This window comes from Bufo gargarizans, chromosome 8 (genome assembly GCF_014858855.1).
Source record: "Bufo gargarizans isolate SCDJY-AF-19 chromosome 8, ASM1485885v1, whole genome shotgun sequence".
In the NCBI taxonomy this organism is placed as follows: Eukaryota; Metazoa; Chordata; class Amphibia; order Anura; family Bufonidae; genus Bufo; species Bufo gargarizans.
The window spans coordinates 29,509,795-29,529,709 of NC_058087.1; the positions used below are offsets into that span (position 1 = coordinate 29,509,795).

Here is a 19,915-nt window from a genome sequence, read left to right on the forward strand (position 1 = left end):
GGTGTTTTCCGCGCACGCTGCCGATTTTCAATGCGGATTTCGTTCCTTGCACCGCAGTGACCGAGAAGCGCAGCGTTGTGCAACCCAAACAAAATGTATTGCGGATTTCTAAACCGGTTCAACAACCTAATATCTACGCTGTGTGTGAACCCGGCCTTATTCTAAACTCATAAACCGCCTCCAGATTCACAGAGGATTTCCTGGATACATTGTAGCAAGCTTGTAAAAGCAGAATGTTCCAGTCACTGACTGCAAGCAGAGCTGTTGACCATGACTCTGGCTTTGTAGGACATTAGTGCTGACTCACGATGAGAGGGGTGCCAGTGATTGATCGCACCGTGGAGGTAGGTGACGGTGCTGAGTCAGTGTACTCGGCGCTGTACACAAAGACACTGCTGAGTCACAGCGGCTAACAGGGCGGGCGCAGGGACCCGGGGGCGCGCTGTCGGCTGCAGAAGGACATGCGCCCTACAATGCACTGAGACTGGCAGAGTGCTGGAGGACTGGGAGACAGCAAGGAGAGACTGCCCGGAGACACGGGGCATAGTGACTCCTACTGCAGGAGACTGCCAGACACAGACCTGAGGCACTCATAGGCTTGGACTTTGTACGAGAGACTGAAGGGCATCAAGGGGCAGGACCAGCTCAGAGACTGCTCCATGCAAAAAGAGAGAGAGAGAGCTAGAGACAGACCCAGCTCAGAGACTGCTCCATGCAAAAAGAGAGAGAGAGAGCTAGAGACAGACCCAGCTCAGAGACTGCTGCATGCAAAAAGAGAGCTAGAGCGAGACCCAGCTCAGAGACTGCTCCATGCAAAAAGAAAGAGAGAGCTAGAGTGAGACCTAGCTCAGAGACTGCTGCATGCAAAAAGAGAGCTAGAGCGAGACCCAGCTCAGAGACTGCTCCATGCAAAAAGAAAGAGAGAGCTAGAGCGAGACCCAGCTCAGAGACTGCTGCATGCAAAAAGAGAGCTAGAGCGAGACCCAGCTCAGAGACTGCTGCATGCAAAAAGCCTAATTTAAGAGAGGTCTGCTTGCAAATTAAAAAGAGTTAGAGACAGACCTAAGAGTTTTTGTTTGGTAACAGAGAGACAGCACCACACTACATTAGACAGAGACTGCCTGACACTACACAGAGAGGGTACAAATAAACTGACAGAGACAGTCTCTGCACAATGAGAGCATCTCACAGACTGCCTCTACTACACAGAGAGTGACCTGCTAATATACAACCAGCCTGAGAGACTGCAGGGAGAAGAGACATCCCTCACCCGATTCCTATAAAAGGTAAGTGAGACAAGGACACACAATGTGGATTATTATACAACTGGAGTCTCTTAAAGGGATATCGCCTGCACAGAGCGGTGCTCCTGAGGATGTGTATTCTGCACTGGATACATGTATCTGTGTGTTGCCAGGTTACGGGTTGTTTGGTTAAAAAAAAAATGGTGCACAAGCAGTGACATCTCAGACCGTCCTGCACGTGTGTCTAGTGTGTAAGACTGCGAGGGGAGATTTGCATGGATCCCACGTGTCTGTATTGGTACATGTGACCTGCTGCGTTCTGCAATGAATTACACACGTGAAATCGTATCGCACTGCGCTCCCTCTGGAAAACAACGCTTTTTGTCTTTGAAAATGTTGTGTGTTTGTAAAACTTTGCACGACCGTCAATACATTAGACGTAGTCACTTGCCCTTTAAGAAATGTCTAAAAGATGCTCTTGGGTCTGGGCAGCATGGCGAAATTACTGATCGCGGGATATCCCCACCAGTGCTAATCTATGGCAGACACAATCTAGGGCCACATCATGCCATCAGTAGGTGCAGACCCGATACTTCTCACAGCTGAGGGTTTGCTACAGTGGTATCCAGTCTACAGATAGGTGTGTTGTTTTTTTTTTTTTTGTTGTTGTTTTTTTATCCAAAAGAAAGATCTGGGATAAATCTGCTGCAAGTAAGGGCTCGTTCACACGAACGTGGGTCAGGCGCATGGGGTCACAGCGTCACTCGTGATGTGACTTTGACACACAAATCACAAAAAATCTTTTTGTGTTGTGGTCGCTGCAAACATGTGAGTCGTGCTGCACCCCATTCATTCCTCTGGCTGCCCTGTTACAAAGCAATACTTTGGCACTACACGAGTATAGTGTAGGTATGCTCGCACACAGTGGGTATGCTGCAAATTTTCCACTGTGGAACTATGGGCAGAAAATCCATAGCATAAAACAGTATTATGAAAATTGTATGCACTCGCGCAGATATTCACTTGAGGTACATATTTAAAATCTGCCCCCGGTTTCCACCCTGGTTTTCACTCTTTGCAATGCTGATGGCGAAATCTGCAGGTAACATATGCGACTTTTGCTGCATGCAAAATCCATTTCTGCACGGCCTATTTTTCTTGCAGAAAGTCCACAGCTTAAAGGGGTATTCCCATCTTAGACAATGGGGGCATATCGCTAGGTTTAGCCCCCATTGTCTGATAGGTGCGGGTCCCACCGCTGGGACCCGCACCTATATCGAGAACGGAGCGGGGAGCGCTGTGGCTGGAGGACCCCAGATTTCCCGGGGTCCGTCCACCACCAAGTGCTAATCCCTGCCTCTCCCATAGAAGTGAATGGGAGCGTGCCGTGCATGCGCGGCCCATGCTCTCTTTCATTTCTATGGGGCAGACGGCAATAGCCGAGCCAGCGCTTGGCTTTTTTCCGGCGGCCCCATAGAAATGAATGGAGGGCGGCTGCAGTGCGCTCTCCTTCACTTTCGGGGCTCCGTTCTTGATGTAGGTGCACCAATAAGACAATGAGGGCATATCCTAACGATATGCCCCCATTGTCTGAGATGAGAAAACCCCTTTAACACGTAAAGGACCCAGGACGAGAATGCTCGTCCTGCGGCGCTTCCTTCCCTCTGCGTGCGGTGACGCAATCAGCGGCAGAGATCCGGCTGTTACTGACAGCCGGATCCCTGCTGCATCCACCAGCATCGGTGATAACGCCAATGCCTCATATGCTGCGGTCAGCGCTGATCGTGGCATATGGGAGGTTTGCGCTTCCTCACCTCATCCATATGGTCCCAACAGGGATCAGACCCTGTAATGTTGAAGTTTCAAGTAAAAGTTTTTTATTAAAAAATGTGTTTTTTCCCCAAAATAAAGTAAAAAAAGCTGTTGGCGCAGGCGCACTGAGAGGCGGCCGCTCCATCCTCAATGCACCTGCGCCAATGACGTCATCGAGTACACCCGGAAGAGACGAGGATGGAGCGGCCGAGCGAGCGTCCGCCTCTCAGTGCGCCTGCGCCGACTGAATACCGTTACGGCGCAGGCGCGAGATCTTGATAGCAGACGGGGCTAGCCAGAGGACGATCCCGTTCCCTGGCCCTGTCAATCAACATGCGGAGGGGGCGTCTTTAGGATAGGAGGATGCGGCTGCTACCAGCAAGTTGCCGCCCTACTTGCTGGTAGCAAGGTAATTTGCATATTTTAAAAGTACGTTTCTAACAGAATCTACTGAACCGAAATGATTAATTAGATTATGTAGGCATAAATCGCAGTATAGGAATTATAAGTAAACAAAAAAAAAAAAAAAACAGTTTAGTGGGGTGACAGAAGCCCTTTAAGGTGAAATATGGCAGGGTCCTTTAAGGGGTTAAAGGGGCTGTCCAGGCTTTTACTAATGTTGACCCCAGCCAATCAGCTGTATGAGGAGATGGCACCCGCAGTGTGCACGTGTCGTCTCCCTCCTCTCTTCCTGCTGCTGTCTACTGCACGTATTTTCCTTCATACAGCTGATCAGTGGGTGTCGGACCCCCGTCAATCTAACGATAGGTCATCAATATTAAAAGCCTGGAGAACTCCTTTAAACAAGCCAATGTAGGAAATGTTCTTAGGTCTCCTTCTAAAATGGCGGTTTTTCGGTACTAAGGTTTTCAACTCATTAGCGAATTTAATTTCAGAAATAAGTAACAAACCCAATAAAAATGTGCCCACAGCAAATAAAAATAACTTGGCCGAACAGACAAAATGCGGCATTGTTTCCGTAGTAGTCGGAGTCCATATTTCCTTTTTCCGTTGCAGCTTAGAAATATGAACTCTGATGGGTTGCTGACTATGTGCGTACATGAGGCCGACCGTGTAGCGCCAGTCGTTCCCACCAAAGGGTTAACCCAGTGACATCCTGTAGAGTACAATGATATACTCCTAGGCAGGCTTTTATGTGTACACTAGGCCTCAGTGTCTTGCGTCCATAGCAATGTCTGGTCTCTGCTGCAGAGTGCTTCTTCACTATGGTTACCATATCTCTGAGGCCTAGTCTGTACACAAGCTGGATCAGGGCGGCTGGGCTGGATCAGGGCTGCTGGTGCGGGCCTTTGACAATGGAGGGTTCAGGGATTAAACGGTCAAAGTTCAGGCAGCTTTTATATAATGTCTGTGGCCAGTATTTTTCTTTCTCTGTCATCCGTCTTTGTTCTTTTGTTCATTTTGGTGACTTCTCTTGCGTCAAACACCATCCTACAGCCTGTTAGGGTACTTTCATACTAGCGTTTTTCTTTTCCGGCATAGAGTTCCGTCACAGGGGCTCTATACCGGAAAAGAACTGATCAGGCATATCCCCATGCATTCTGAACTGAGAGTAATCCGTTCAGGATGCATCAGGATGTCTTCAGTTCAGTCATTTTGACAGATCAGGCAAAAGAGAAAACCGTAGCATGCTACGGTTTTATCTCTGGCGAAAAAAACTGAAGACTTGCCTGTATAGGAATGTATTAGTGCCGGATCCGACATTCAAAATGCCGGATCCGCAGACCGAAAAAAAAAGGTGAAAAAAATAAATGCCGGATCCGTTTAGCCGGATGACACCGAAAGACGTATCTGACATTTCAATGCATTTTTTTTTTGACTGATCAGGATCCTTATCAATTTTACTAATGCCATCAGTTGACATACATTTTGCCGGATCACTCTGCCGCAAGTGTGAAAGTAGCCTTACTAGACCTGTTCTGAGGAAAAGACGTCACAAGACACATACATTACCCAACTATAATAACAGCTACTGTTTACTTTACAATAATTATGGTGGCCATCATAACATCCTTCCCCTCCCCCCATGTACAATGCCGATGTCATCATTAACATGGCACCCGTATAAATATCAGGGCCCGTATTGTACATTTTCTTGCCTCCAGTTGGCACAAAGAGGTTTGTTCACATGGAAATAATGGAATCTGTAATCTACTCCATCGGATACAGTAGGACAGAGAGGAGAATATAGTTCTTTGCACCATATGGCGGCTGTCCAGCATTCCCTATACAGTCCCTATGCGCGCCGCATGAGGCCACAGACTGTGTTCATATCACGTTTCACTTTGGGGTATATAGTCCAGAAAAAGTCACAGGCGTGTACACCAGACGGTTCAACAGGACAGATCCACCTGACGGAGTTCAAGAGAGTGTCCTGCTGACCACCGTCAGCTGTTAGACATCATTATACTGTACCTTTTTCCTAACTGTATAGAAAACTGCAGTGAGCTGCTATTTTCTATGGAAAAACTATATAGATAATGTGGTAAAGTGTATGGGGTGTATATCTTACCCAGGTTTCTCAACTGGGTGAGGTAAGTAAAATCCAGAAAAGCTAAAGTGGTTTCAGCAAGGTGTAGCTTGCTGAGACAGTTTTGTTTAAAAGTTCAAGAGCTGGATTTTATTTGGACTGGGAAGGTAGGTTTGGTAGTGGGACCTCCCCAGTCCACCCCCATTCCAGGGCAGATAGTTAGGGGGAAATAAAAACACATCCCAGGCTGTCTGTCTGAGAGAGTTATGCCTGGCAGAAGTCTAGGAAGCTGGGGAGAGACGCCGGAGTCTCTGTGTGTGACCTGCACTCAATAGGTGAGCTAGAAACTAATCTGTATTAGGCCTCTTGCCCACGACCGTATTCCCTCTGAGATATACAGTCCGTGAGCGGGCCATATGTCCCGGAGCGGCATTGATCGTGTGCACGGGAGCGCACAGCATCATAGATTACAATGATGCTGTGCACGTCAGGCTGCCCGCAGGACTATTGTCCCGCACTCATATGATTACAGGACTATAGCCCCGCGGGCGGCTGACGTGCACAGCATCATTGTAATCTATAATGCTGTGCGCTCCCGTGCTCCCGATCAATGCCGCTCCGGGACATATGGCCCGCTCACGGACCGTATATCTCAGTGGGCATACGGTCGTGGGCAAGATGCCTTAGTTAGAGCCCAGACGGGCAGGAGTTTATTTTCTTTGACTTTTGTTTTGTGGTGCTGGAACTTTATCGTACCTAGTGAATTATAACTGGGTTTGCCTGTAAATTGCCAGTGTCATAAAATAAAGCATCAATTTGGACTTTAATCCTGTTGTCTTCAAACGAATCTGTCACCGCTGCCCTGCTTGAGAGAGCAACCCATTACAATAAATATATATAGGATATATCTCAAAACAATAAAAGTCTGCAATAAAATAAAAAAAATAAACCGCAACACAATTAAAAAATGCAAAGCAATACCATTGAAAATACACCACGATACATCAGTGGGTAGCTTATGACTATGCCTATTCCTGTCCTATCTGACAGGTATACCATACATTCGGTGTTACTTCTGACCTATACGTCTGATAAGTCGTCTCTGTTTGTTTTCCGTTCTAGTCGGTGGCTGACCGTGCCTTCAGAAAAAGCCAATTGGAGTTGTCAGGAGGAAAAGTGCCGCAACATTTGGCAGAGGTTACAGCAATTATAGTCTCCCCTATCAATTATTGACACAGGGCCATCATCGTCTGTACTGAAAAAAACCCTTTCATTGCTGCATAAGTTCCTCGACTTTCTTATATATTTATACTTATATACACCATTTTCAAGATCTCTACTTGCTGTCAGTGAATACCCACAAACCTAATTCTTGAGGGTTTTATACAGTTGTATCCAGTGTAGAGTCCCAAACTGATCTATTTAGGAAAGCTATGTACAGCAAGGATGTAAGCAAGAATACTTTCCTCCACTGACAGCAAGCAGAGTTCTTGATCAGAGTGAGGAATTAACAAAGTATGTTAGAAAGTTGCAGAAGTTTGCATTTACTTTTTTTTTTCCCTCTAAAACCAGAAACTGCTGCTGAGAGGAGTGTCCCAGCTGGTCCTCTCTGCTTTGTTTCTGGTCTTTGAAGTTTGGATTCTGGTTTATCAGATGCCGGATTATAGAGATTTCACTGCACTAATGATATTTGTATTTTCTAGGTATTGGAAGAATGGCAGCGCTAGGCGGTTACTGTGAACACAATGGCAGCGTGTCCCAGGCATGGCTGGACAATGGACTGTCCCCTTGTTTTTACTTCACCTTGGTCCCATCGGTTCTCCTCAGCTTCTCTTTTCTTCTGGGAAGCCTGCAGTCCGTCTTTTACGCCAAGCATAGCAGGACAATGGAGCCCAAGTACATACCCAAGTCCCGGCTTTACCGCCTGCAGCTGGCGCTCTCCGTTGTGCTGATAGCCCAGGCTCTGGGGGGTCTGATCTGGCAGGCTGCGGGCACTAAGGTCTTGTATGGGTACATGATCGTATATGGCTGCCTGTCCGCAGGGGCTTGGGGCTTCAGCATCTGGCTGCTTCATTTGGAGCGGACGAGGGCCCTCGAGCGAGAGCGGAGTAAGGGCCACGGAGTGGTGCTCCTTCTCTTCTGGGCACTGGCCTTTGCTGCAGAGAACTTGGCGTTCATATCATGGATGAGCCCTCATTGGTGGTGGACATCGATGGAGAACGTGTCACAAAAGGTAAGCCACTGCCACTTCAGTATGTTCTGCAAACTGAATTTGGGAATTGCAGGACCTTCGCTGCCATGCCCCGTTTGCTTCAGAAGCTTTGTGTGACAGCCGTAGACCCGCGCTAGGGCATCACAAAGACTTTACTTGCACACTTTTGTTGTTGTATTTCAGGGATGCTCAACCTGCGGCCCTGCAACTGTTGTAAAACTACAACTTCCATCACACCCTGCTGTAGGCTGTCCAGGCATGCTGAGACTTGTAGTTTTGCAACAGCTGGAGGGCCACAGCTTGGGCATCTCTTTCTGTATGTCGATGCTTTTGCAACAGTTGCAATCCTCGAACTTGCAACCGTCCTGCTTGTAACTACAGTAAACATTCATTCCTCCAACAGCTGCTTTTCCTGACTCTCCATTGCACATGCATGCTCCAATCAGCCAAGCATGCATGTTTTTATTTTAAAAGTGAGAAGGGACTAAAGCTGTGGCAGACACTTCTGGCAGCAGATTTTATTCCTGCAGGATCTGATGTTGTGAAATCCAGCATTAGCAATCCTTCTTTCCCCCTGTTATTTGCTGTTGGGGAGAGTTGGGACGCCCCCATACACATCAGGCAGTCCTGCAGAAATTGCCGCATTTAGACCACTTTCCTATAAAAATACATGGCTAGACTGTGACTTCCACTGAGTTGGAAAATATTGCCTGACTGCCTTAAAGGGGTCCTCTCACTTCAGCAAGTGGCATTTATCATGTAGAGAAAGTTAATACAAGCCACTTACTAATGTATTGTTATTATCCATATTGCCTCCTTTGCTGGCTGGATTCATTTTTTAGTCACATAATACACCCCTGATTTACTTGGTTACGACCACCCTGCAATCTAGCAGCGGTGGTCATGCTTGCACACTATAGGAAAAAGTGCCGACCTCTCTGGTGGCCGGGACTGTGGAAGCTGGTGCTTGTTTCTATAGTGTGCAAGCACGTCCACTGCTGATGGGTTGCAGGGTGGTCGTAACCATGGAAGCGAGTAGTGTATAATGCAATGGAAAAATGAATCAAGCCAGCAAAGGAAGCAATATGGATAATAATAATACATTAGTAAGTCCCTTGTATTAGCATTTATTATGTAGAGAAAGATATTTGCTGAAGTGACATAACCCCTTTAAGGCGCATTTACACTGGGTGAGGAGAAGCCGATTGTTGGGATTGAAGCATTCCTTCCCAGTAGTCAGCTGCCCATTAAATGGAGGTGAAGCGCTGTATTTACAGTATGAGGACAAGTGATCGCTGCTGCTTCCACTCGTCCCCCTACAAAGTCGTTGTTCCTGGGCAGCAGAACGATGTTTAGATTGCAGGATCTGCTGCCCGGGAGTGTTTCGCTTGTTCATCGGGTGATCCAAGGCACCTTTTAGAGAGGGAGATTTTCGAGATTGAGCGTTTGTAGGAACGTTTGTTCCCGATTATTGGCCCAATATTCAGGCCATGTAAATCCAGCTTTAGTCCCTATTTACTTGGATTGATGTGCATTTGTCATTCATAAGGTGCTGCTTGGAATCTGTCCGCACTGTGTTGGCAGATACATTCCTGGCATTCAAATTTTGGCGTTTGGTACAATGCAATATTGCCGATTATTATTTATTTAATGCTAAATTCATTACACTACCTAAAATGCTCAGCATAGAATAAACCAGCAGTGGTCTGCCAGATACTTGTATATACATCATTGTGGTCCTTCTGTACAGATATAATGGACTGCTTCCGGAATTAAGGAGGTTCACTCATAATTATAGGAACTTTGGTTATTCATCATGTAGATTTCTAATCTGACGTTATCTTTACAGGTGCAGTTTGGTTTGTGGACTCTGCGATACGTCTGCACTCTGTTCCTATTCATGTTAGGATTCGCAGCGCCTGGGCGACCACACAAGCCATACGTTCTCCTTATTAATGAAGATGAAAGAGATATCGAGAACACACAGGTGAGTGGTGGAGGATAAAGGTATTGCTACTATAATTCTGGCCACTATATACAAGAATATAACTACTATAATACTGCCCCCTATATACAAGAATATATCTACTATAATACTTCTCCTATATACAAGAATATAACTACTATAATACTGCCTCCTATGTACAAGAATATAACTACTATAATACTGCTCCTATGTACAAGAATATAACTACTATAATACTTCTCCTATATACAAGAATATAACTACTATAATACTGCCTCCTATGTACAAGAATATAACTACTATAATACTGCTCCTATGTACAAGAATATAACTACTATAATACTTCTCCTATATACAAGAATATAACTACTATAATACTGCCTCCTATGTACAAGACTATACTATAATACTGCCTCCTATGTACAAGGATATAACTACTATAATACTGCTCCTATGTACAAGAATATAACTACTATAATACTTCTCCTATATACAAGAATATAACTACTATAAGGCTACTTTCACACTAGCGTTCGATCGGATCCGTTCTGAACGGATCCGCTCATATTAATGCAGACGGTGGCTCCGTTCAGAACGGATCCATCTGCATTATATTGGCAAAAAATGGCTAAGTGTGAAATTAGCCTGAGCGGATCCGTCCAGACTTTTACATTGAAAGTCAATGGGGGACGGATCCGTTTGAAGATTGAGCCACATTGTGGCATCTTCAAACGGATCCGTCCCCATTGACTTACATTGTAAGTCTGGACGGATCCGCACCCCCTTGCACGGTCAGGCGGACACCCGAACGCTGCAAGCAGCGTTCAGGTGTCCACCTGCTGAGCGGAGGCTGAACGCCGCCAGACTGATGCAGTCTGAGCGGATCCGCATCCATTCAGACTGCATCAGGGCTGGACGGAAGCGTTCGGGTCCGCTCGTGAGCCCCTTCAAACGGAGCTCACGAGCGGACAGCCGAACGCTAGTGTGAAACTAGCCTAATACTGCTCCTATGTACAAGAATATAACTACTATAATACTGCTCCTATGTACAGGAATATAACTACTATAATACTGCCTCCTATGTACAAGAATATAACTACTATAATACTGCTCCTATGTACAAGAATATAACTACTATAATACTGCCTCCTATGTACAAGAATATAACTACTATAATACTGCCTCCTATGTACAAGAATATAACTACTATAATACTGCTCCTATGTACAAGAATATAACTACTATAATACTGCCTCCTATGTACAAGAATATAACTACTATAATACTGTTCCTATGTACAAGAATATGCATTTGGTTGAATGTATTTCTTCTTCTAACCTGTCTGGTTGTTATTATTAGATATACAGTGATGAGTGTAAGAACATGTTTTTAATATTTTTCGGGTTTTCAGATCTTTCCTGTTGATTTGTACTTTGGTTTCTTGTAAGAGGGGGTCAGTGTTTAGCTGTGACTATGGCTGTACATTATACCGGTGGGAGGGGGGGGGTTCGCTGTTCGCGCAGAGACCCCTCTCTCTATAACCTTGTGGTTCAGACTGTGTTGGGGATTTTGTTCTTCTTGTGTAGCAGACAAAGCAGTTAGGGGACGGGGTGAGGGTGTAGCTCTGATGCTCCCTTGTTTATCTGGATAGTCTACTACATGGTGAGTACCGAAGTATGTTTAGGGAGACGCTTCCTAGTGGCCATCAATCCAAGACCATTAAAGTAGCCTTTAGGGGCATGAAATGTGGATCTTCCTTGTATTTCCCCTGTATACAGATGTAACAGAGATGACTTTGTGTGTGGTGCAGGGTTTGAGTAAACCTACTGCAGTATCTCATCTTGGATATCTGGATGCAGTGTCCTGGTGATAATCAGTTAATATGTACAAGCAAGGCTGCAGTGTAAAGCATGGAGGGTGGGACAGAGCCCAAGCTTCTGCTGAGACAGGAGGTGGAGTTTCTTTCTACCTCAGACAGTGCAGAGGAGCGGCAGACTTACCTGCTGGTTGTTGTGGTTGTATGACGCCACAGGTTGCAAGCCTCGGACATTCACTCAGCTTCTATCATTCTTTTGTATCAGCCACTGCTCAGAAACCCAAATGAATCCACATGGCAGGGTTTCTGGAAGAAGGTCCGTCTGCTGGTACCGTACATGTGGCCTCGAGGGAACGTATTTCTGCAGCTCCTGGTTCTCCTCTGCATGGGACTGATGGGGCTGGAGCGAGCCATCAACGTCTTTGTTCCCATCTACTACAAGACTATAGGTGAGAGACGCCGTCGCTGGGGAAGTAATGGGATTTTCTATGGTTGAATTTAAATTATTGTTCATGGAAAGTTCTGAAACTTTTTAATATGCATGATGTTGCAAATTCCCGAAATGTTTTCAGGCGCTCTGCTTCCTGTCAGTGAATGGGAATTTTCACACCAACAGGACGAAAGCCCTTTCAGTTCATTGTCCAAATGAAACGCATGCAAAGCAAGCACTGTAACAAGCCTGCACCTCTGTAAGCAGGGCATTCAGTGGCAGCAAGCAGAGATCTGGACACTGGGGTGGAAGGATTGCACTTTCTTTATGTAAAGCTGGAGAACCCCTTTAATGCTGGCATTCTCATGTACGGCTATGTGTTCTTGTTACAGTGGACCAGCTGACGGAGGGCTCTCCGTGGCACACCCTGGCGCTCACCGTCTGCGTATATGTTCTGCTCAAGTTACTTCAGGGCGGAGGAGCAGGTAATATCTGAATGCTGTCCGTATATATATGTGGTATGTTACGCACGTGCGACATTACGGGGCACATTAAGTATTTTGTTTTAGTGGGAGTAGCAGTTGAGGTTACGCAGCTCCATTAAAAAACACAGGACTGTTACTGTATGAAGTGCAGAGGAGCCGTGATACATTCTAACAATTACAATAGACCCATCAGCCAATCACAGGGGAAGGTCCGAGCTGACCGGTCTGACTTGGGCCTCGTGCACACGGCCATTGTGTGGCCGTTCTGTGCATTGAGGACAGCAATTGCGGTCCCCACTGCACGGGCAACGTCCGTGCAGCGTGCCAGACCCATTCACCTTGTCCGTGGTATGTCCGCACCGCAAAAAAAAAAGACAATATATGACAAATATGCGGGTCGCAATATGGCCACGGCCTCCCCACGGCAGTGTGCATGAGGCCTGATCTTGTTAAGATTTTGCAAACTTATTGAAACTGTTACATCAAGATTTATTATTATTTGTTAGTGGGGAAAACAAGACCAGACCACCAAATTAAGACCCCCGACCCCTAAACTCATTCCGGCCACCTTACCAGACCTGTACTCCAAACCAGACGCCTAAAATTACTCATACCCTGAGTAGAGCATAAAATTCAGTCGGACCCTAAAACTTGTTTGGGATATTTTAAATTTTTTGGGCAACCATCCACCTCCTGGGCAGACCTGCGAAGGGAAGCATACTTACCTGTCTCCTGCGTTTTCCGGCCTTCACGGATCCACTGCTAGGTTCCTGGATGTAAGCTTCTGGTTTGACACCGCTGTGGCCATCAATTGGCTGCAGTGGTGTCAAGCCGGAAGTTTACATCCAGTAACTTGGCAATGGAGCCATGAGGACCAGAGAGCACAGGAGACGGGTAAGGAAGATTCCCTTCGCAGGTCTGCACAGGAGATGGTTGGTTGCCAAAAAAGCAACCAAAAAAGAAAAACTGCAGCAGTGAGCTGCTTCCTATTGTCATGACACAAGGGGAGCAGGTCACAGCTGCAGCCAGTGATTGGCGACAGTGGAGGCAAAACGGGAGTTTACATCCAGAGACCTGAGCGGAGCCGGGAAAGCCAGAGAGTGCAGCACCAAGAAGCTGGTAAGTGTCCTTCCCAGGTCTGCAGGTGCAACCTCCCCCCCTCAAAACAAGCACAACCCCTTAAAATGAAAGTGTACCAAAATTTTTAACTAAACTTTTTTAAAACCCTATTCTAAATGTGCTAAAATAATATTTTTTTTACTTTTCAATGCATAAAAGGCTCCTGAGATAAATTAGATGCCGGACAAGACAAATAATAGAAGTATATACTTGCTGCTCCTGGTTCCTCTTCACTCGGGGCCCCTACAGTAGTTTCGCTAAATGCACTGGAGTAGACACTGCCCCATCCAATGATGGTCCAGATAGCTGGCATCCCTCCTCCGGATTCAGGCCGCGGTTTGCCAATTCAGCCCCCCCCCCCCCCAATAAGCAAACCCCTTGAATCGATCCTTTCACCAGTGTCTGCAGCGCCCATTTTTACATATCTATGCCTTTTAATGATTTTCTAAAATTCCCCACCCTCCTAAGGTGCGACTGGCTTTGTTAGTAACCTGCGCAGCTTCCTGTGGATCCGCGTGCAGCAGTTCACAAACCGGGAGGTGCAGATCCGCCTGTTCGCCCACCTGCACGCCCTTTCTCTGCGCTGGCATCTTGGCCGAAAAACGGGTGAAGTGTTACGCAGCATAGACCGAGGCACCAGCAGCATCAATAGCCTCCTGAGGTAAGGGACCCTGGAGACTGAGGGTCGGCCTGAGGGTTGATGCTGGAGCCACGTAGGAATGACGCGCGTCTTTGTCTTTTTTTCCAGTTACATTGTCTTCAGCATCCTTCCCACCATGGCGGACATTATCATCGGCATCATCTATTTCACCTCTTCCTTCAACGCCTGGTTTGGACTGATCATTTTCGTCTGCATGGCCTTGTACCTAAGTGAGTATATTGGGGAGAGAGCAACGGAGGCCGGAAATCTCAGGATTATTGGGGTGGGAGTCTTAGAACTGGGAGGAACCTGTAGACTTAGAAATGTTAGGGACTCAAAAACCTTAGCCCAGAGGTTGAGCGTTTTAGGCATTTTAGCTTCTTAATCTTCTCAACCCTGGTTTTCAGCCTTGACCATCATCATCACAGAATGGAGGACGAAATACCGCCGGGAAATGAACACCAGCGACAACGAGGCCAAATCTCGGGCCGTGGATTCGTTACTGAACTTTGAAACGGTGACCTACACCTCTCTGCTGCTCTGTCCGCTATAGCATGTTTCCACTGTGTCTGTGCTGCCGATCAGTCACTGCATTTTCTCAATGTCTGATACAATATATACAGATGTAGTAATCGTTAACCTTTTACATTTTATTTTATTGTGGGGGGTTTTGTTTTTTCACTTCCTGTCTTCCCAGAGCCATTACCTTTTTTTAATTCATGGAGCCGTGCACGGCTTTTCTTTTGCGGGACAATTTTGTACTTTCTAACGGCACCATTTACTGTTGCATACAATGTAGGGGAAGCTGGGAATTTTTTTTTATTTTTTTTTTAAATGGGGTGGAATTGGGGGGGAAAAAATGAATTTTGCAACAGTTTTATGGGCTTTGGTTTTACAGCTTCCCTGTACAGTAAAAATTGCCGGTTCCCTTCAATCTCTGGGTCAGTACGATTACAGTGATACGACATTTATATACCGTAGGTTTTTCTTGTGTCTTAATATTGAAATAAAATAAAATCTTTGGAAAAAGAGCTGTTACTTTGCTCTGATGCGCTGGGTCTCTCAGAAGAGACCCAGCATATCCAAGCTGCAGTTCTTATGGAGGCCTGCAGGTGGCAAGCGGAGCTTAGATTGTAGTTGTGTTGAACTACAGAGTGTAAGCTGAAAGCAATCAGAAGATCGTATAGTCTAGCCTCCTAGGAGGAGTATAAAAAAATAAATAAAAAAAAGTTCCGTACTAGGGGCTCTATACCGGCAAAGAACTGATCAGGCATATCCCCATGCATTCTGAATTGAGAGTAAGGCTACTTTCACACTAGCGTTCGATCGGATCCGTTCTGAACGGATCTGATCATAATAATGCAGACGGAGGCTCCGTTCAGAACGGATCCGTCTGCATTATTTTGGCATATAAAAGCTAAGTGTGAAAATAGCCTCGTACGGATCCGTCCAGACTTTCAATGTAAAGTCAATGGGGGACGGATCCGCTTGAAGATTGAGCCATATTGTGGCATCTTCAAACGGATCCGTCCCCATTGACTTACATTGTAAGTCTGGACGGATCCGCACGGCCAGGCGGACACCCGAACGCTGCAAGCAGCGTTCAGCTGTCCGCCTGTCCGTGCGGAGGCGAGCGGAGCGGAGGCTGAACGCCGCCAGACTGATGCAGTCTGAGCGGATCCGCATCCATTCAGACTGCATCAGGGCTGGACGGAAGCGTTCGGGTCCGCTCGTGAGCTCCTTCAAACGGAGCTCACGAGCGGACCGACGAACGCTAGTGTGAAAGTAGCCTTATCCGTTCAGGATGCATCAGGATGTCTTCAGTTCAGTCTTTTTGACTGATCAGTCAAAAAGATAAAACCGCAGCATGCTACGGTTTTATCTCCAGCCCAAAATAAATGAACACTTGCCTGAATTCCGGATCCGGCATTTTTTCCATAGGAATGTATTCCATAGGAATGCGCAGACCCCCAAAAAAGGTGAAAATAAATAAATGCCGGATTTGTTTTTCCGGATGACACTGGAAAGACGGATCAGGCATTTTTCAGACTGATTAGTATCCTGATCAGTCTTACTAATGCCATCAGTTGGCATACGTTTTGCCGTATCCGGCAGACAGTTCCCGCGACAGAACTGCTTGCTGGATCACTTTGCCGCAAATGTGAAAGTATCCTAAATAAAAATATAAACATTTAAATCTCCCCCTTTTCCCCAGAATTAAAAATAAACACTAAAAAAACTAAGATCATGGCCACATCCCATAATGCCTATTAAAATATAAAAATATTTATCCCATATGGCAAATGGCGTAACAGGAGAAAAAATCTAAATAAAAAAAATTCAAAAACCTGGCCGATTTTTACTTTTTCTTTTTTTCATTGCTTCATGAATCGGAAAGTCAAATGCACTCCAAGATGGTATCGATAAAAACTGCAGATCGTCTCTGCAAAAAATGAGACCCACACCGCTCCGTAGACATAACTATAAAGTTATGGGGATTTTTTCAATATTAAAACACAAGAAAAACTATATAAATGTGGTATCGTTGTAATTGTAGTGACCCAGAGAATGTAGGGGACAGGTCAGTAAAACTGTGGCATAATAAATTTTTATTTTGTTTCCAATTCCACCCCATTTCGATTTTTTTTTTTTTAAATTTATTTATTTATTAATTTTTTTCCAGCGTCTTACCGCATTGTATACAATATAAAATGGTACCATTACAAAGTACAACTTGTCCCGCAAAAAAAAAAAAACAATCCCTACACAGCTATGTGAATGGAAAAATAAAAAAAAGTTATGGCTTCGGGAAGACAGGGAAACAAAATGAAAACGCACAAAAATCCTCCGGTACTCAAGGGGTTAAAGCGTACTGTTACAATGTATTTAATGTGTTGTCAGGTCACAGATTGCTACATCTGTACATAAAACTGCTAAAGTCTTCCTGTAAAACTGAGTGATTTCAGGATCAAAGAAAGTGATGATGATGATCCCTGTATTTTAAGATGGACAAAAAAAAAAAAAAAACTGCTTCCCTTCCTGGCAGTGGATTAATCCAGTTTCCCTATTCTCGGGACACATGCACGCTTGGCCAAGCGCAGCATGCATGTTTCTGGGGGTGGAGGAATAGCTGTCTAAAATAAATGTATGGGCACGTTAAGAATCGTTTACACCTGACCCCTGTCGTCTTCTGTCCCAGGTGAAGTACTACAATGCTGAGTCTTATGAAGTGAACAGGTTCAATGATTCCATAGTGAAGTACCAGGTAAGACCGAGCTTTTATAGCTTTATATAGTGGCATCCATGGAAGCATCTAGGTGCCAGATCATCCGATTTTCTGCATTACCAGAAGGTGATATAAAAGTAGATATAACTGGGCATACTGTTTGGTGGGGTTGATCCTGCTGATTAAATTATACCTGCCTTGTGAAAATCGGTTCCAGTGTTCCTGATAACTTTTTATGTAAATTAGCCAAGGGCGGGGCCTAGCCCCTGAACTTTCCATGCTAGCTACGCCCCTCAATGCACTGATGCACTCATTTGCATAGAAGTCTTTTTTTTTTTTTCTTAGGTTCCAGTATTTCCATTTTCACAAAATACATGTCACTTCGTTCAGCAGGATCAACCCCGCCATACTTTTTTTTTATTTTTGTCTCTCTCCAGTTTTTACAAGCCCTTCTTGTTAGAAGGCTCCCTTTAAAATTAAGACGATCACAGAGTGTTCTGCTTCTGAGAACCTCGGCAATCAGCTGTGATCTGTGGTGAGAGCTGACGGCAAGTGTTCTGTTTTCCTGCAGGGGAAATGAAATATTACACAGCGCCCATTTCAGTGGATACAAGTTTAATGGGGTTGTCCAATATTTTTCTATTGACGACCTTTCCTGCTCCTCCAACATCCAGGACCCTGACGATCAGGTGTTTGAAGAGGCCGTGGTCCCCCATGGGGCTGAGCTGCAGTACCAAGTACAGCCACTATACAACGTTTGGCGCTGTGCTCGTATACCAAAGCACTGCGGCCTCTTCAAACAGCTGTTTGGTACTGTATCAGATATTGATGACCTATGCTGAGGATAGGTCATTGGTATCGAAATCTTGGAACACCCCTTTAAGGAAATGTTGCAGTATCTGGTTTTACTCCTGTCCTGTTATTTTCATCTTCGCAGGTCTCGGAGTGGAAGGTTAACGCAACGCTCGCCTTCTTAAATCAGACGCAGAACCTGATCATCGGGCTCGGGCTGCTGGCCGGGTCCCTTCTCTGCGCCTACTTCGTCACCGAGAACAAGTTCAAAGTAAGTTGGCGGTGGGTTTAGCCGAATATCAGTTTATTCTGTCCGGAAAGACCTTTGCTGACGTCGTCCTCTCGCACTTACAGGTTGGTGACTTTGTGCTGTTTGGCACTTACATTATCCAGCTGTATACGCCTCTGAACTGGTTTGGCACGTACTACAGGTAAGTGACATTACCAGCTCCGGGACGTTCACTGTGAGTCCTTGCTGTCATAAAAATCTCCTCTCCTTGTGCTGCTGTCCGGCTGAGCTTGTGCTTGTACAATCTGAACATGCAGGACTGCAGTGTAAAGCATGGGGAACGGATTTTGGACTACATTAGAATCCAATCGATTATGCAGTCTCTGCTCAAACCTAGGTCCAAACTTTAATATTAAAGATTTAAGGGGATATTTCCATGTTGGAAAGTGATGGCATTATTTTATGATCAGTGGGGGTCCAAGCACTACATCATCGCTGGGTCCCAGTGGTTGGCCTACCAGCGCCCATAGAGTATTCATATACCCTCACTTTATAAGCCATGTATTTCTTCTCACCTCAGGATGATTCAGAATTCCTTCGTTGATATGGAGAACATGTTTGAGCTGTTCAGTGAAGAACAAGAGGTGAGTGAACCCCGAATAACTCGTACCTGATGAGCTTGTGGTTGGGGCCTTCACACACACACACCCTTCCCCCTTGGGCTCTGTTCACATCTGCATCGTGGTTTCTCTTATGAATGGAATCCACAATGCAGATCACTATGCCTCCTTGTTCCTCCTGCTTCCTTTGCCAGCCCCTCGCTCTCTTTCCTGATTGACAAGGCCAGGTTCATACCTGATCCTTTCACTTGGCCCTGTCAATCAAGAAAGAGAGGGAAGGCTGGCAAAGGACGCCAGAGGAGCGATGGTGCAGTGGGACTTGGGCCCGCCCTCAGTGCACTTAACTGCTCATTAGCATATGGATTCAAAGTACTTTATCTCCAGAATGAAGCAAGGGGTCGCTAAGTGAAAGCTATCATTACAGTCAGCAGAGCTAGCTCTACCGGGCATTGTGCCTGCTGGATTTCCTGACCCCAGGCTCCTTCCACCTGATTTATCCTATTGTCATGTAGTCCTGGAAACTAAAGCCCTACACATCGGACACTGCTCACAGCTGAGGATTGGTTACAGTTGTATCCAGTCTAGAAAAATCCTCTTTGAGCTAAACAGTCCCCAGAATGATACATTTCACTTGCACTGATACATTGAAACAAACTCGGGACAGAGATTTCTGAACTTTATACAAAATCGTAAAACTCCTAAAATATTAACCTTCATCATTTTTAGGATTAATCATCTGTGCGCATTAATTTTAATATATTTTCATAGTGGTCAGAGCTGCAAATCCTGCTCCATAGACATAGAGGTAAGTGATAAATTTCGGAGTCACTGCA

General features: G+C 45.6%; 1 protein-coding gene across 1 annotated transcript in view; it reads left to right on the plus strand.

Moving 5' to 3' along the window:
- The first annotated feature begins 486 nt into the window (after positions 1-486).
- Positions 487-19,915, plus strand: part of ABCB6 (ATP binding cassette subfamily B member 6 (Langereis blood group)) — a 25,390-nt gene continuing 5,961 nt past the window's right edge. The window contains exons 1-12 of the mRNA XM_044304436.1: positions 487-1,286; positions 7,251-7,780; positions 9,609-9,746; positions 11,807-11,990; positions 12,364-12,456; positions 14,044-14,236; positions 14,324-14,445; positions 14,623-14,732; positions 17,415-17,480; positions 18,379-18,504; positions 18,588-18,664; positions 19,043-19,106. Of these exons, the coding sequence (XP_044160371.1) occupies positions 7,262-7,780; positions 9,609-9,746; positions 11,807-11,990; positions 12,364-12,456; positions 14,044-14,236; positions 14,324-14,445; positions 14,623-14,732; positions 17,415-17,480; positions 18,379-18,504; positions 18,588-18,664; positions 19,043-19,106 (1,692 nt within the window). The 5' untranslated portion in view covers positions 487-1,286; positions 7,251-7,261. The remainder of the gene's footprint in view (positions 1,287-7,250; positions 7,781-9,608; positions 9,747-11,806; positions 11,991-12,363; positions 12,457-14,043; positions 14,237-14,323; positions 14,446-14,622; positions 14,733-17,414; positions 17,481-18,378; positions 18,505-18,587; positions 18,665-19,042; positions 19,107-19,915) is intronic.